The 19,081-nt window shown below is 31.8% G+C and overlaps 1 protein-coding gene across 1 annotated transcript in view; it reads left to right on the forward strand.

The window, feature by feature from the left end:
- Positions 1 to 403: 403 nt before the first annotated feature.
- LOC126880905 (retinal homeobox protein Rx-like) overlaps positions 404 to 19,081 on the forward strand; it is an 89,911-nt gene continuing 71,233 nt past the window's right edge. Inside the window, exon 1 of the mRNA XM_050644980.1 lies at positions 404 to 445. Coding sequence (XP_050500937.1) covers positions 404 to 445 — 42 coding nt within the window. The remainder of the gene's footprint in view (positions 446 to 19,081) is intronic.

Here is a 19,081-nt window from a genome sequence, read left to right on the forward strand (position 1 = left end):
TAACCAACTAACACGACGAACAAAAATAACCAAGGGATTGAGGCAATAATACCATCTGCACATAAAATATGGAAAAGAGAATGTTTCAACATGACAATATTGTAACAACACTCAAACTAAGCAAGGTACAGATTTGCTTGCCGTGGAAGTGAGGTCTAAGAAGATCTGATAGGTAAACCAACATCAGCTAAGGCAGCTCTAATGAACCACTTTTTTAAGAGGGAAAGCGATAACAGCAAAACTACTAGGTAGTACCAAAACAAATGCAGATGAAGAAAATGAATAAAGTAAAATTGCAATTTACAAGTTAAGAGACACGGAACATAGGAATAAATACCAAAAAGAAAACAGAAAAAGTCACACAACTAGACAATCACAAAAACGTAAGTATACTGAAAGAAAGATGGAACAAGTTAAGAAAATACTATTAGAAAAGACAGAGAAGGTATGTAGAAGAAGAACGTAAAATGAAAACTAAAGGGAAGGAAATAGTAGAACGAGAACATAAGAGATTTCGTAAAGACAAAAAAACAAGCATGGAAAAAATTCATCCAGATTGCAAATCAAAGAAATGAAGAAGAATACAACAATAGTAGAAAAGTGAGAATTTGGAAAGAAATAACGAGGAAGTATAGGATTGATAACAAAAATTTTTGAACAAGGGTTAAAAGACTAAGAAGTAATAAAAAGACAGAAATAAGAGCAATAACAGACTGTCAAAACCAACTAAGAAAAAGGAAATACTAAAACTATGGAAATTCTACCAAGAAAAATTTACTAAACACAAAATTAGGCAGAATACGTTAAAGAAAAATATTCAAACGACAACCTAGAGGACAAGAAGACGTGGAAGAAGTACGAACTATTAAAGTAGAAAAAACTTGTGTACAAGATAAAGATAATTTAGCACCAGCAATTATAAAATGGCTAGGCGAGAAAACAATATAATGGTTAAGGACTAAATTAAAAGAAGAGAGGAGACTACAGGACCGCACTAATTGAAGTCAACCATTTACTGCTAAACAAACTCTACACAAAAATTTTATAAACGTACTGAAAAATTATATTAACGAGATATTAGAAGATACACCGGAGTGAAAATTGAAACGTCAAATATTTTTAGGTAAAAATGCAATTGTCGTTCTAATCAACTGTTGATTATTTCATATAAACACAATATTTAACATTATACTTTGTTGTAAAATCTAAAAATTTCCAGCCGATTCTCAGTTATCGAGAAAACACAACGGAAAACCATTACGTTCTGAATACATTACCGGGAAGTTTACGATTCTGACATATTTCTCGGGAGACTAATGTCATGATACGGTATCAGTGTTTGATTAACCGTAGAGAATGGTTGTAACCCCGCTTTTATTGCGGCTCTGAGGGATTTTATTGAGGGGTGAAATTGATCAACACTACGTTTTGAGAAATAACATATGTTTTTTGTCATTAATAATGTGTAGTGTTAATGGTTTGTGTTAATCTGAGGTAAATGTTTTGGTCCTTTGAATAAATTAAGCGGAAAGTTGATGGCGCGTGGTAACATGTACACGGGGCTATTATAGTATGCGGTCTACCGTCGTGTTTCTACTATAGTTTGCGGTCTACCGAGGGATGCGATGTATAGGCGGTATTATGTTACAATGCCGACAAAACAATCATTACAAAGTGAATAAAAGGCATAAATCATAAGAATTATTATTTTAATTTTACAAATTAATACTTTATCGTGCCAATTTACTAATTTAGTTTGGAATAAGCTAATTTTGTGACTTATTCTTATAAAAAAATATTTTTATAAAATTTGAAGACTGAAAAAAACGAAAGGCAATCATGGGCATTAGCGGAATTAGCGTTTTAGCAAATTAAATATGTTTTCGTCAATCTTCTCCCACAGGGCTTATTAGATACTTTATTATTAGGTTTTTACTTTCCCACTCCTTTCAGTTGTAACTTATCGATTATTGTTTATTTAATAATACCTATTAAAAATACGAAAAACAATTTATGAAAAACAAAACTATAATGCCTGTTTCCGACCGAAACATGATCAACTTACCAACAATTTACTGTTGAAACCTTTTAGGTTAGGTAAAGTTCAATATAAGTCGCCGCTTAACCACTTTTTCACTGTAGTTAAGGGGATGGGTACATATTTTCGGCTGCAATGTTATTCAAATGGGGATTCGTTTTTTTCGAATCCTGAGAAAACTAATGAGTATTTCTGAAAAATTTAAACGCAGAATGAAAGATTACGTTATTAGCGAAAGTTCCTGATAACCCCTTTAATGTTTATTTTAATAAGTTACAGGGGTGAAAAACTAAGAGAAAATTTAGTGTGATTTTTATTTTCAAATATCTCATTCAAAATAAACTTTTTGTTTATTCTAAGGTACTTTCGGCCCTCGATTCTCGATAATAATTTAGTCTTTCATTCTGCATTTAAATTTTTCAAAAATATTTATTTGTTTTTTCAGGATTCGAAATAAGTTAACACAATGTCCGTGGTAATATTTTCCAAATATATCTTTGTCTTACAACGCACTCAATCGAATAGAATATTGTCAGCATATTGTCAGTCAGACAGTGACAATCAGTGACAATTTGAAATATTTGACATGGCATCGGGAATATTTTGAGTTATTGATGAAATAATATTGATATATACTTGTGTATACCCTATTCCACGAACGTACGCCTGTTTTGGATTACTTCGACAACGAATATTTTACTGTGCAAAATAAGAAGAACGAAAGTAAATTGCAAATTACATTTGTTTATTGGAATAAGTATTAGCGCCATTTACTTTCGTACTTCTTATGTTGCACAGTAAAATATTCGTTGTCGAAGTAATCCAAAAGAGGCGTATGTTCGTGGAATGACCCATATTTGATAAATAATTGATTTAAGACGTGAACTTAATAAAAAGTTATTTATTGTGTATTATTTGTGGAAGATGCAAGCAGAGAATACATCAGGATAATATGTTCTGTGATCCAAGTATTTTGTTGTTAAAGATGTTCAAAATTGTAAGCGTTCCATAGTAACAATATATTATTAAAAAATCACTTTACTTTTCCTCTTTTCTCGATTGAGTATTAGTTTTTGTTGTACATATAAATTATTACAATCACTGAATACCTAGTTAGTGAAAAAATTATCACATTTATTAACTGAATTAATAATTTGCAATTAAACAAATAACAGTTATCCAAGAACATTCAAAAGCCATTTGTTTAAGTTAATAATGACATTGTCAAGTAGAATGACATTCTAGTAATGTTTACATATCCATACCAGTGTGAATTTTACTACACGTAATTTGCCGTGTAAAGACAGAAAAATTAGGGATAGCCGTAAAATATTTGCGAATTATGTACCGATGGCATTAAGAAGTCTAGATTAGAATGATTCTCACATCAATCTAATTCATATCTAGTAGATAAGCCTTCGAATGTTTGAGACCCGTTGTTTCATACCAGTGGTTATCTATATGTAATTCTGGCAGTGCGTATTGCCAACGATAGGTTCTGGGCCTATGAATGTTCCTTTTGTTTCTCTTTCTCCTGGAAAATAGGTCCATTTTTGTTCCCGTTAATACCAATATGTCCAGGTATCCAGAGTAAACTTATTTTGTTACTTTTTCAGATACACATAGAGTCCTAAACTAACTTGGAATCAATCCGATTCCATTCCAGTGCCTTTAATGCTATCATATATAATTTTTATAGATTTGTCCCTCCAGTTCCCCTTTATTAGTTCCTAAATAACATCTTTACCTTAAACATCTTGTAGCTATTCCTATAAAAAATTTCTTCTTGAAAGATAGTCCAGTGATTTCCTAGATTTTCACTAAACTTAGCCTTGGCTTTCCTCCATATACTCCAGCTTCAACTCCTTTATCAGTTTAAGAGCGGTCTGTATGCTAACCTAAACCACATGTTATACTTACAGCTTGGATTCCACAATCGTCAGTCACTAATAGAAAAAGTACATGTAGTAACTATTGTTGTTCATTATTTTCTTTGCCCTACTCCCTATGTGAGGTCAGCATCGGTAATACACTACTCAATAAGTTTCTCTCTTGGACCGTACCAACGTTAATTATTTTTACACACATACCGTGTCTAAGCATGTCACATTAGATCGGCTTTGATCTTCTTCTCCTACTCCGGCCAGAACCTTCAACTAAGCAATTCTTCGTATTGGATGGATATTATTTCGCTACTAAACCTCTTCCTTACCATCTCAATCGATGGTAATAAGTGGTAAATTTTGGCAACAAAAATGGTATCAAATATAGACCTGTTCTAATAAAAATGTATTCTTAACCCTTAAGTACTAACACCCCGTCTCTCAGACGGCATCGCTTGTCGAAAGTGGGATATTTCCCTTCCCAGAAACTTTTGAAGTTTACCCGTTTATGACTTTTCAAGTTAAGTTGTTCTTTAGTAGTATTAAATTCTGCAATTTGCGGCAGGTTGTTATTCGAAATATATTTAGGCTCAAAGTGTGATTTCCGTCTAATAGACACGTTAGTGTTTGTGCCCAGTTCGTCATTACACACAATGTGCCCCAGTTCGTCAAAAATATCAAATAAGAGAATAAAGACTATGAGGAAACTCTTTTGAAATGGTTTGATGAGGTAGAAGACGACATAAGCGAAGTGGAATCAATCTGTGATGAAAATGTTGCCACTGACTACCATTGCTACACTGTACTAAATATAGTACCTGTCAGTTTTTTTTGTTTTAACATTTTTTAAAAACCTTTTTATTTTCATTTTTTTTACCCTTTGTTTAACTCGATTATAAATTTTTATTAAGATTCTCTATTTTGTTAAATTTTTATCACATTTTTTTTCAGGAGTAAAAAGGTACACAAACCCTTCCATTCTTGTTATAATGTTTTTTTTTCTACAACCGTGTTAAAATAGTTATTTATGAAACAGTTCGTGAAGTATGCTTTTTGCGAACGCACGCGATATTTAGAGCACGAGCGACAGCGGAGCGAGTGGTATACATCGCGTAAGTTCGCACAAAGTACTTCACGCACAGTTTCATACAATATTTTATCTACTCTACCATAAACAAATAAAAAAACTGCAACTCTTCGTCACTGGAATTCATTTCTATTCTACAATTTTTAGAACTTTGACATTTAAAAATTCTAACTTCTTTCAAACCACAAAACTGTCAAAACTTTTGTCGCAATTTATTGCTCATTGTGTCATCACCATGACAACGCGAAGGTTAAGGATATTTGATTATATGAAAGTGTTTTAAAAACAGTGCGAAAAAGTAAGTCCCATTTAAAATACATTGTTACTTCACGCACATTTTAAACACTTCACGCACTGCTATCTATAATGACAGATTTCACAAATATTCTGGGCTAATTAGCAAAATTCATGGAAAAGTTATTTACCAGCAATTTTATTGCTGGAATCGAATTATAAGATCCTATATATTAATAATATAGGTATGCAAAGTCCGCAGATAGTGTGCTACTTATTTTATAAACAAAATGGCGCCGACAAATCGTATTATTTTCAATTATTGCTCTATAACTCCCAAGATTTTAACTTTACAACCAAAACACCTCAATAAAAATTCACCGCAATTAAATTCTGCATAGAGATATGTTTTTCACGATTTGCTCCGACGAAAATTTTCCTCGGAAAATGCGGGTTTTCCTAACAAAAACTCTAATTTTCAAATAAAGTTTTAGGTAAGTAATTATTATTCAATAATTAAATAACTTAGTGACATCAAAGCTTTCTTGGTATAGATTGTAATTCCAGAAGCCGGTGAAAATTAAACGAATATTTTAGCAACAATTCAATTGTTAATTAACAAATTACGATCGCAATAATAACCAAAATAATCATGATGCATTGATCAAACTTATAAAGATTATAAACATGAGATGCTTATTTAATATTTTATTTACAAAATATAAATTTTTCTTTTTTTTGCATAATCTTTAAATTTTGAAAAATAAATAGTTATAATACGCTGGTCTAATTAGTAAAGTACAAAGAAAGGTTATTTACCAGCAATTTTATTGCTGGAATCGAATTATAAGATCCTATATATCATTAATATAGGTATGCAAAGTCCGCATATAGTGTGCTACTTTTTTTATAAACAAAATGGCGCCGACAAATCGTATTTTTTTCAATTATTGCTGTATAACTCCGAAGATTTTAACTTTACACCAAAAATACTCAAATAAAAATTCACCCCAATTTAATTCTGCATAGAGGCATGTTTTTCCCGATTTGCTCCGACGAAAATTTTCCTCGGAAAATGTGGGTTTTCCCAACAAAATCTCGAATTTTCAAATAAATTTTTTGGGCCAGTAATTATTTATCAATAATTATATAGCTTGGTGAAATAAAAGCTTTCTTGTTATAGATTATAAATTCAGAAGACGGTGAAAATGAAACGAATATTTTAGCAACAATTCAATTGTTGATTTAACAATTTTCAGTCGCAATAACAACCAAAATAATCATTAGACATTGATCAAACTTAGAAAGATTATAAAGGTGTGATGCCTATTTAATATTTTGTAGACAAAATATAAATTTTTCATTTTTTTGCATAATCTTTAAATGTTTAAAGAAAATTGTTATAAACAAATTAACATTTCTCAGAAATTGTTTATTATATTCTAATTTAAAAAAAATACTTAAAATGCGTATTTCATAGGTCTTGAAAATGAATGGTTTAAAAAAATTTTAGAACCATTTGCAAAACAGTTATGAAGCAGCAAAGTAAATATACGAATTCTCCGTTGTTTATAATTTGTTTTAATTGTTTCAAAGCTTAAAAGTGAGTCTATGGTATAACCTAATTACTCACAAAGAATGTCAAAAATTAGTGCAATGGTTATATTTTAATCAAAGATTAAAAATACTTTTTTTGTAATTTTTAGCGCAAACGTAGGCCTGATACAGAGTCGGAGCTAAAATGTCCACTCCCAGCGACTGACACGCAGCATGCATTATTTATTAAAAGTGTACATCACGCGGCCGGTCGTCGCTCCGAGTGAAAATTGTAGCTACAGTACTGTGTTACTCTACTTTCGCGCGTGTAAATTACAAAAAAATATATTTATAATCTTTAATTAAAATATAACCATTAAACTGATAATCGAAATTATTTTGTAAATAATTAGCTTCTACTTTAAACTCACTTCTACGCTTTGAAAGAATTTTAAAAAATTATAAACACAGTAGTAATCGTATCTTTACTTTGCTGTTTCATAACTTTTTTACAAATGGTTGCAAAAAAGTTTTAAATCATTTATTTTAAAGATATTTAAAATGCGCATTTTAGCTATTTTTTAAAATTATAATATAATAAAAACTTTCTGAGGAACGTTAATTTGTTTATAACTATTTTTTTTAAAACATTTAAAGATTATGCAAAAAAATAAAAAAACTCATATTTTGTCAAGTGTATCAGTGTATCATAATTATTTTGGTTATTATTGTAACCGTAAATTATTAATTAACAATTGAATTGTTGCTAAAATATTCGTTTAATTTTCATCAGCTTCTGGAACTATAATTTAAACCAAAAAGGCTTTTAAGTCACCAAATTATTTAATTATTGGTAGATAATTATTTATCTAAAACTTTATTTGAAAATTAAAGATTTTGTTGGGAAAACCCGCATTTTCCGAGGAAAATTTTCGTCGTATCAGATCGTGAAAAACATATCTCTATGCAAAATTTAATTGCGGTGAATTTTTATTAAGGTGTTTTGGTTGTAAACTTAAAATCTTGGGAGTTATAGAGCAATAATTGAAAAAAATACGATTTGTCGGCGCCATTTTGTTTATAAAAAACGTAGCACACTATCTGAGGACTTTGCATACATATATTATTAATATATAGGATCTTATAATTCGATTCCAGCAATAAAATTGCTGGTAAATAACTTTTCCCAAAAATGGCCTATTCTCCGATAATCAGCCCAGACTAAAACTAAAAACTGACACATGATATGACATAGAGTAGATAAATACAATTTTTAGCACTCCAAAAATGCTACTAGTGCTTTAAAATTTTTAAGGCACTGCGGCAATTTTGATGTAATGTCAAAAAATATAAAAATGGAATGTCAGTCAAGTTCAAGTAAAAGTTTTTGCAGATATGGTCCTGTAATTACGTTTGTAGAAAAAATATTGTATGATATGCGTGTTAATAAGTACATTTTTATGGCACTCATGTGAATTGCAGAACTCGTTTCGCTCATTCTGCAAACTTTCACATGCTTGCCTTACTTAAACGTGTACTTTTAACACTTATATCATAAATAATTATTATTTTAATAAATACAGAAAAACTAGATTAATTACTGTGTTTTTAGATAGTTTATACTTTCAGTATGTCATCGAGATATTTTTTGCATTAAAATATTTAACAAAAACAAAAATTACCACTAAAATGTTAAACCCGTCTGTCAGGCGGTTAGTTAGTGTTTACGTCATTGATTTAAGATGTTAGTACTTAAAGGTTAATTTTATCGCTGTGTCTAGGTACACGCTAACGTGTACGCAAATAAAAAAGTTAGGTACACGCGAAACGTCATCAAGTCAGTGACGTCACTATTTAGCGTGCACTGTTATAATACTGGTTTTTTGCATACACCCAACTTGAGCCGCGTGTATGATATGGTAAGATACCGCGAGTACCAGATTGTCAGAGAGTAGAATTTGTTGAATTGTGTTTACACTTTAATATTGATTAGTAGAGATTTCTTGTTTTTTATTTGTTTAGTGTTTGTTTTTAAATTAATTATGGAGTGTGGACAATTATTTAGATATTTTAATGAGTTTAACAACATTTTAAAACAGTATGAAAAAGATAAGAGACTATAAATTAATATATAGGTATTTTTTTAGTTGTAAGTAAAATAGTAGTACCGTCCAAAATTAAAATAAAAGGAAGACCTAAAACTTTCACATTAATAATTAACTTGTTCTGAAGCTATTTCCTTGTGGCATTTTTGTAATCAACCATTCTAAATGGGAAATAAGCCACAATTTAACTAAAAAAATGGTTTTATTAACATTTTGACGGCCAAATCGGATGTCGTTTTCAAAATACAAAATATTAATAAATTAAACAAAAATGTTGTGGCTTAGTAAAAAATTTCTTCTAATAAGTTATTTAATCTAACTAATTTTTTTATTTTGACAACGACATCCGATTTGGACGTCGAAACGTTAATAAAATCATTTTTTTTAGTTAAATTGTGGCTTATTTCCCATTTAGAATAGTTAATTATAATAATTAACTTACGTATAAAAATTATATTAACATATATTTTGTACATAATGTGATGTCAACTAAATACATATTTATTTTGCTAACCTGAATATATACTTTTATACAGTCGGAAAAATGAAAGAGTACCCATGAACGAACATATAAAACAGGCTGTATTTTCCTGTCACCGTGTCACAAAGAAAATTGCCCAGCGCAAGTACATGTAATAATAATTATTACATGTACTTGCGCTGGCCAATTTTTTGTATGACACGGTGACAGGAAAATACAGCGTGTTTTATATGTTCGTTCATGGGTATTCTTTCATTTTTCCTACTGTATATACATTGATTTATTACAATTAAGTTTGAAACATCTGAATAGTTCTGCTTTCCCTTCACTTAAAACAAATATTTTTCTATCAAACACTAAACGTATCAAAATAGCGTGTACCAAAGTATACAGACACTGTGCACGCTAAATAATGACGTCATTGGCTTGATGAAGTTTAATTCGCGTGTACCTAACTTTTTTATTTGCGTACACGTTAGCGTGTACCTAGACACAGCGTAATTTTATCCCTGCATATCAGGATAACTACTCATCTATTTTATCATTCTTATTTTCGCATTTTCTGACCTTTACCTCTATATATTTCTGTTTTGTGTTGTTCGTATTGCACCCCCATATCTTGTATTTATTAGTTCCACTATATTTTAATTTATATTCGCCCCCTCTTTCTCTTTCTATTCGGTTTTCCTAGCACCATTAGCCTTATATTGTCAATGAAAGTAATATGACCTTCTTCTTGTAGTGCCTATCCGTTTCGGATGTTGGCGACCATCGTGACAATCAGTAATTTGCATATTGCTGCACTGAAAAGATTTGTGGTCTTGTTATTAAACCACATACCACTAGGGATGGCGGTTTTTGACGAAACACCGGTTTTCGGTCATACCGGTTATTTTTGCTTACGGTTTAACGTTGCGGTTATAACCGGTCAAAAATAACCGGTTTTTCCAAAAACCGGTTTTCGGTTTTTTTAATCCAATAGGTTACAATGTTACATTTACAATACACTTTAGTTTGGGATACTCCACTCGACTCGATACTCGATATCAGTATGATCAAAATTAGTACTATCGAAAGAACATCAATATCAATATAAATAAAACACAATTTTTAATAAAACCATTTTATTCTATTAATTATTATATTTATTTATTATTTTATTAGTATAATATATTTATTGATTATTATTAAATATAATATAGCGTAAGATTAATATTAGTCCTGTCGCCAGGGGGGGTACAACGGCCTCCTTTATTCAGATGGACTTACCCAAGTTTTTTTCATGTATTTTGATCCGTAGAATACGAATTTTTTGGGTAACAGTTGATCCGGATGTCGATAAGATTGTTATTGACCAAGAACTTGAGGAATTACATAACAGAGATTTCTCGCAAAACAAAACATTTTTTTTTTTGTATTTTTTGGGTCATTCTAAGTAAAAAATGTTCTAACAAGTTTTCCCGTAGGATGCTCAGTTTTCGAGATAAACGCGGTTGAACTTTCAAAAAATCGAAAAACTGCAATTTTTAAACCCGAATAACTTTTGATTAAAAAAATAAAATAGCAATTCTGCTTAGCGCCTTTGAAAGTTCAAGTCAAATTATATCGGTTTTGATTATTTGCATTGCTAAAAATTTATTGTTATTGTTAAACAAAGCTACAAACACCTAGTGCGTGAGTGATGTTTTCTATGATTTCTCATTTAAAATCGAACGAGTAGGTAGAATAGGTAAAGTCTGTTCGCTAAACTCAGACGCAACTTTCTAGATATTTTAGTCGGTAATTTTGCCAATTTTAGTCAAATTGGCAAAAAATAATTTTTAAATAGTTAATAATCACTAAATATTTAGTAATTTTGCCAATTTTTGCAAAATTGGTAAAAAACAAAAAAATTATCGACTAAAATATCTAGCCAGTTGCGTCTGAGTTTAGCGAACCGACTATACTAGTGCAATCGAGGCTATTTGTACGTAGCATGTGTTAAAACGCATGTAAAGGCACGGGAAACACTATGTGTTTATAGCTTTGTTAAACAATAAAAAAATAAATTATTAGCAATGCAAATAATTAAAACCGATATAATTTGACTTAAACTTTCAAATGCGGTAAGCAGACTGGCTATTTTAGTTTTTAATCAAAAGTTATTCGGGTTCAAAAATTGCAATTTTTTGATTTTTTGAAAGTTCAACCGCAGTTATCTCGAAAACTAGCCATCCTACGAAAAAAAATGTAGAAACATGTTTTGCTTAGAATGACCCAAAAAATACCAAAAAATGTTTTGTTTTGCGAGAGATCGCGGTTATGTAATTCCCCAAGTTCTTGGTCAATAACAATCTTATCGACATCCGGATCAACTGTTACCCAAAAAATTCGTATTCTACGGGTCAAAATACATGAAAAAATCTTGGGTACGTCCATCTGAATAAAGGAGGCCGTTGTACCCCCCCTGGCGACAGGACTATATATACATACTGCAATAATATACAATTTAACCCAACCATTTCAACTTATAAAAAATTCCCCAGACTCTTTCAAATGAGATTTAAAAAAAATAATATCAACATAAATATTTTACTTAAAAATAAATTGTATAATACAATTTATCTTTTATTTTTACTACCATCAAAAAAAAATTATCATGTACAATATTTCTTTTAACACGTTTGTATATTTTTGTATAATAGGTACATTTTAACTCATTTAATACTTCCTGTATGGGGGTATCGTTTTGAAAACGTAGGTAAATACTATAAGATTCGTATTCGTAATCGGTAATTCGATATTCATAGTCAGAACATTATTTTTGGTAATCAGAAAATGTCATTCACCCACTTTCAATGTCAAGAGTCAAATGTGAAAAATAGATGACGTTTGCGTCTACTTCAACCAGATCACTTCTTATGTAAATATTATGATTACAAATACCTTTTCAACGAAATATTATAATAAAACTTAATTGTTTCTGGCTGATGTGAGTTTGCACTTTCAGTTTGCTTCTGTATTTATAAAATAAAATTTGAATTATGGTCTTGTTTGGAATAATTACATGAGAATAATAATTATGATTGGGATCCAAAATAATACCTAACCTAATCCTAATCACCGTAAAAACCTAATAACCGGTTTTTACTTTAAAAAGAAAAAACCGGTTATAACCGGGACAAAAAAACAACCGGTAAAACCGGTTATTGCGAAGTAAAAAAACCGGTTTTCGGTTAAAACCGGTAGGTTTTCCCCACCCCTACATACCACGTAGTTGTTGTGTTGAATCACGTATATTTCACAGTTAGGAAATCATTTTACTTCATGTTCCTCGTTTTTCTTCTACTTTTCCCTGTAAAATTAGTTGCAACAATATGACCAAAAATGTTAATATCCTTGTAATTATAAAGCTATAGAAACCTTGTGGGTTGTAAATCTCCCCAACAGCTATCGTGTTTGTCCTGACGGTACAAAGAATATGAAGCATTGTTTTTCAACATCGTGTCTCAAATTCTTCAATTCTTCTCCTATCTACTGTTCTAATGGTCGAGATTTCTAAAAAGAAATATTGGAAAATTAACCAAGTAGAAAGACCTTAGTTTTTTTCTTTATTTTCTTGTGATAGGACGAGGTCTGGTCATTTCTGCCCTTGTAGATGCCCAGCTCTCGTTCCAAAGTTTTGTGGGCCTACCTACTGGACGTTTTGATTCTGGTTTTTGTGTTTTTGTCCATTTTGCAATTTGATCTAGACTCTAGACCTATCCATTTACGTAATATCTCCAACAGTCCTGTACTCTTAATCCTATTTTAGGGTATATTTACCCTGTTAAATGGCTTCTTCAGATCTGCGAAATATATGTAACTCGGAATATTGTACTTAATGAATTTCTCCATCAATTGGCGTAGTTGTATATGCAATGAATCATGGATCTGTTTGTCTAGAAATCCTGCTTTTTCGAGTATTCCTTCCCTGGCAAGTTTATATTTGCTAGTATTTTTGTTGCAAAAATATGGAGCATTACGCACATTAATGAAATCCAAATACGTATCAAGAAAAACAAAAATAAGAATTTATATGACTGTTATCAAACCTACAGTACCATACGCATGCAAAACATGGGTGTTCAAAAAGTCAGAAACAGACCTTTTAGAAAGATAGGAGAGAAAAATGCAAAGAGCAATATATGGAGGTGTGAAAATAGGTCAGTGGAGAAGAAGAACCAATAAAGAATTGGAGGAACTATATAAAGAGCCAATGATCACGACGACGATCAAAGCACAGCGAATACGATATTTGGGGCACATCGAGAGAATGGGAAGTTAAAGAATGCCAAAAATGGTACTCTCACGAAGACCAATACAAAAGAGAAGAAGGGCAGGCCAAGGAAAAGATGGAGGGACAGTGTGTACGAAGATCTGAAGAATAGTAATATTGAGAGATGGAAAGAACTAGCATTGGACAGAAGGAGATGGAGGGAGGTGTTGAAGGACTGTATAAAAAGACTGAAGTGTAATTAAATAAAATATATAAATTATTAATTAAGGTGCGGTGTTGGAAGGACCTTGGACAGACTTGAAATGAAACAGTTATCGTGGTTCGGACATATGGCGAGAATGAGTGAAGTTAGAACTGTAAAGAGGGTATGGAAAGCAGCATCTGACAACAAACGACGAAGAGGCAGGCCAGCAAGAACGTGGAAAGCAAATATTGGAAAGGCTTGCATAAAAAGGAGTATTGGGTGGAGAGAAGCAGAAAGACTAGCTGCTGACCGAAAGGCATGGAGCCGTCTGATTTCTCCACTTATCTCGACACCGTAAGGTACAAGAGGACGGCTTAAGTAAGTAAGTATATAAATTATATAAGTTATATTAAGTTATTTATTATTTATGTAATCAGAAATGTAAACATTTTAGCCCTAGGCCTACAAGGCCTGTTGCGCTTAATAGATAAATAAATAGTATTTTTGTTAGTAGTTTCGGCACACTACTAAAAGGTTTTTAGTTTTATTAGTTCTTTTTGGATTTCTGGGACTCCGCGCACTGAGTGGTTTGTAATTCTTCTAGTATAATGTATACCTCTTGTTTGTATGGAGATGAAGGATTTTAGAGTTCTATCTCATTGTTGTTTTCGTTTTTATTATAAATAAAAACAAATATTGTTTGTATTTTTTGTTACTCATATTTTTGGGTCTTTCGTATTTTGGTTCGTTGGAACATAACTTTTCTTTTCATTGGAATATGGTGACTAATTCTATTCTCAGTTCCCTTTGTTATTAACTATACACACTAGGTATACCTCAAAGGTCAAATATTTATAGAGATAATGGAAATTAAATTAGGTGTGCAGACATAATTTCGTCACCTTGGCACAAACAAATTGTGTTGCTCCAATAACCATAAAGAAAATACCATTACTGATTTAAGATTGAAATCTTATTTTAGAACAATACATTTGAATATAAAACAACGGAAGAATCATACAATAACTGTCATTATCGAAATATGTAAATTGAAATGTCAATACTTGTATTGACAGCTCAATTGTACAAAATGCTTATTGTTAGAGGTTATTTCAAATGCTGAAATGGGAATATACTTTTCTACAATATCTCAGGACAGTAGTCAGGAAATTTAACATATGATTTAAAAATTTAGCGTTTCAGAATTTTGTAGAATTATTTTTTTATATTTAAAATCGACACAAAAATATATCAGCTGTGGACTGAAGATATCTATTTCAAAGAAATGCAGCCTTTAATACGAAAAATTAGGCTATCATCAAAAAGCATCTTTAGTTCAAATTCAGTGTTAGAAGTGCTAAAAAGCACTATCCGTTAGCGGATGAGAGCTTGGATCCCAACACAATCATTGGGATAGCATATCTGGCCAAGCACATGGCGCAATCTATACTAGACGAATATGTACTAATAAAGCTAAAATACTGCATAAAAAGCCAAGAATAAACCCAGAACAAGCTTTTTAAGACACCTTCACCTGCACCTGTTACATAAAGGCTCAACCTGCAGGGTCTCTGGCATAGAACATGAATTAGTTAAACATATTTTGCACGATTTCAAACCACTAGGTCACTACTATCTACCACAATAGTTTCTACCAAATTACTCCACAAACATCTTTTTATTGATGTGTCTATCGTTGACGAATATTGGCGAACATCATGACAATATTTATCTCAACTACAGCAGCCCGGAAAACTTATGCAGATTTGAGATTTGATGGTGGTCAGCACCTCTCGGTTCATCTTCATTCTTCTTAAAAAATAATTTCAAAAAACAGAATTTTTCGAACAGGAAAATTTTGGAAAGTTTCAAATTTTTTAGCATAGCTGGATTCCAAATTATTGCATTTCCTTTATGTCATTAGTTTAATAATAACTTTAAATTTGCTGTACCAAATTTTCATAAACTTTGGAGGAATACAGTTTTTTTGCAAATTTTTGCTTCTGCGCACTAGAAACTAGTTTGTTTAATAAACAATTCATTTAGTTCATCATTCATTTAATTTAATTTAATCCAAATTAAAACTGTTCCTTAAAATTAAGAGTTTATTCTAGAGCAGCTCTTATCAACACCAACAGATATTCCAACATACTTACCCGCACAAGCAATATGCTTCACTCAAACTAGTTCAAAAGGCTTTTTTCCCTCTTCAATATTCTGGGTTGCCTAGTAATATCGAGAAGCTATATTGCCCGATATTCTTGTAGATTGTATCCACAGTTTCCATTTCTAGGACCTTATGGAGATCACTGCTTGCCACGTATCAAGGAGCAACTACAATGTTTCTCAGTATTTGTTTCTGGAATCTTTGTATTATTGCTATTATGCTTGGTCCAACATACCCCCATAGTTGACATCCACTATGGGGGTGTGCTGGAGTCCATACAAGTATGGATATTTGTTTTTAATGTAAACTTTTCATGAATCAACATAATTGAGGTTCTTTCAACTGACCAATACATTTTCTTGTATTCTTATATTATTTAGTTCTTTCTTGTTTTCTTGACGAGAACCTTCTAGCGTTGTTTGGCATCTATGTATACCTAAATATTTAGCAGTATCTGGATATGGATATTGATAACTATTATATATTGTGTTTTTTTATTTGTGAAATTAACATGATCAGATTTAGCCTCATTCAGTTGTGTCTGTTTATAAAATTCATTAACTGCTATTTAGACCTTGTTGGTCTGTTCTTCCTAGTCGCCCCTACTGTGATAGTGATACGTCTATAGTGGGTGTATAGAACCGGACCCAACACACTACAGTATGGAACACCGGCTCTAATGTCCCAAAAACAGTCTTCCTGCTTAATTCTAAAATGCTTTTCATTTATGTACGAAGGTAGACGTTTTGAGTTGAACTCACGTTTTCCCATGCATGAAATTATTCACAAATTACTTTTTATACTAGGTCCCTTTTTAACTCACAGAAACTAGTATCGCAAAATTAAGCCGTTTTCCATATAAATCACAATAAGTTAAACAAGGATAAGGATCTAGGACGTTTCATCGCCGCCAGTTCATCGCCGCCGTTTCGATGCCGCCAGTTCATCGCCGGCCGATTCATCGCCGGCCGGTTCATCGCCAGTCAGTTAATAATAAAAATGCAAATTATTTAAATAAAAATTATGAAGTAGATACACCACTGGTGTATTGAACACTACATAAACTTGAACATATAAAACATATTTCTACAAAGGTCATTTAACACAACAAATTTAGTATCTACTATCTAGTATAAAATTTAGGGGAAGTAGAACAGTAAATATAATAATATTTTTTATCTTTTTAATTGTCATAAGTTTTGAACTGAATTTAAGCGTCGTGTCGTGTAATCTCCCATAATACAAAATCAACTGACTAACTGGCGATAAAACGGCCGGCGATGAAACGGACGGCGATGAATTGGACTGGCGATGAACCGGCGGCATCGAAACGGCGGCGATGAACCGGCGGCGATGAAACGTCCCATTTCGCAAGGATAAATAATATGGCATGTCGTTGATACCTTGTTAACTATGAATTTTGACGTTTATGATTTTAAGTGACAGTTAGTTTTTCAAATTAAAACTTTTACTCTTTATATTATATATGTTATTGTAATTTTTATTTTCAAACATAATTGTTGTTAGGACGACTAACTACTGTCCTCTCTTAATTTGATTACTTCCGGTAAGTACCTATTTAGTAATATATATGAGTGTGGCTATAGTTCTGTCGAATGGAAACTTATTTGTTTATTTTAGAGATTACTGTTTAACTTTTTGTTTTTTTTTTATTTAGTTATTACCGTACTATATTTATCTTTATACTAGTAATAGTCGGTATAATGTTCAAACTGTTTAATGTTGAGTCCATCAATCTCCTCAATAGTGTAAAAAGATTAAACACTTCAATAAATAACTTGATAAAATACATCCACGGGATAATAGCCGTTTCCTAATTATTACCACACATAGTACGTATCAATGGTACTACACATCGACGTACCTTTCACTTTATGTCTTGATTTAACTTGTTTGAAAATGTTTCATGACGCATGCATGGGCAAAGATGAAATGGAACAACTGTATTAAATCTTCATGTAAGCCTTTATCGAAAGCCTGTGCAGCACCAAGGAAGACAGTTATACAGATTTGTTTTCTTCTAGCGATCTTTCGATAATATTTGTGATTCTGTGGATCTAAACTCGAATTAATGTGTCGAAATCAAACTTTTTGCTTCAATAATTGGTTTAATTTTCTTGAGGGGAAGTTTCTCAAAAACTACCCTCGATATTAAATCGATCAGAGATATCGGTCTGTATGACGAAGTCTGTACCTACTGGTTTTTCTGGTTTAAGAATCATAATGACTTCGACCATCTTCCATATCATTCGTACATATTTTAAATTTAAATCTTTGCTTCTGCAACATATATTCAAGGGAAAGGAAATTGGCAAAAGTGTAAAGGAAAAGCGTTAGTTAAGGAATATATTGATGAACTTAAAACGACCTGCTAAGTTACAAGGCGCAAAGACAGATTTGTCAATGTGATCAACATCCAGTAGTGAATGAACAAGTTAGGAAGAAGTATTTAGTGTAACATTTTAGTAACATGTTTAGTAACATACAGACTATAGAGACCAGTTTGTCCAGATTGGGTAAATCCATTTGTATGTTCGTTTTGTGGTTTATTTCAATCCTTGTTGAGCCATTTTATAACATAGCAACACGACAGGCAAAAATTAAATAACAAATAACATGCACAATAGAAAGAACACCTCACGGACCGAGAACCGGGAATTTCAAATAACATCTTGAGTCATCTTGGTCTTGGTTTTGGTGCAATGCAAGTGCCAGGCCAGATGTGCGAGTGCGATGAACAAGATGCGTACTTCGTTGCACGCTGTATAGTCCTGTCGCCAGGGGGGTACAACGGCCTCCTTAATTCAGATGGACTTACCCAAGTTTTTTTTATGTATTTTGACCCGTAGAATACGAATTTTTTGGGTAACAGTTGATCCGGATGTCGATAAGATTGTTATAAACAAAGAACTTGAGGAATTACATAGCAGCGATTTTTCGCAAAACAAAATATTTTTCTGTATTTTTTGGGTGATTCTCAGCAAAAAATGGTCTTACAAGTTTTTTCGTAGGATGCGTAGTTTTCGAGATAAACGCGGTTAAACTTTCAAAAAATCGAAAAAGTGCAATTTTTGAACCGGAATAACT

This window comes from Diabrotica virgifera, chromosome 2 (genome assembly GCF_917563875.1).
Source record: "Diabrotica virgifera virgifera chromosome 2, PGI_DIABVI_V3a".
Taxonomy (NCBI): Eukaryota; Metazoa; Arthropoda; class Insecta; order Coleoptera; family Chrysomelidae; genus Diabrotica; species Diabrotica virgifera.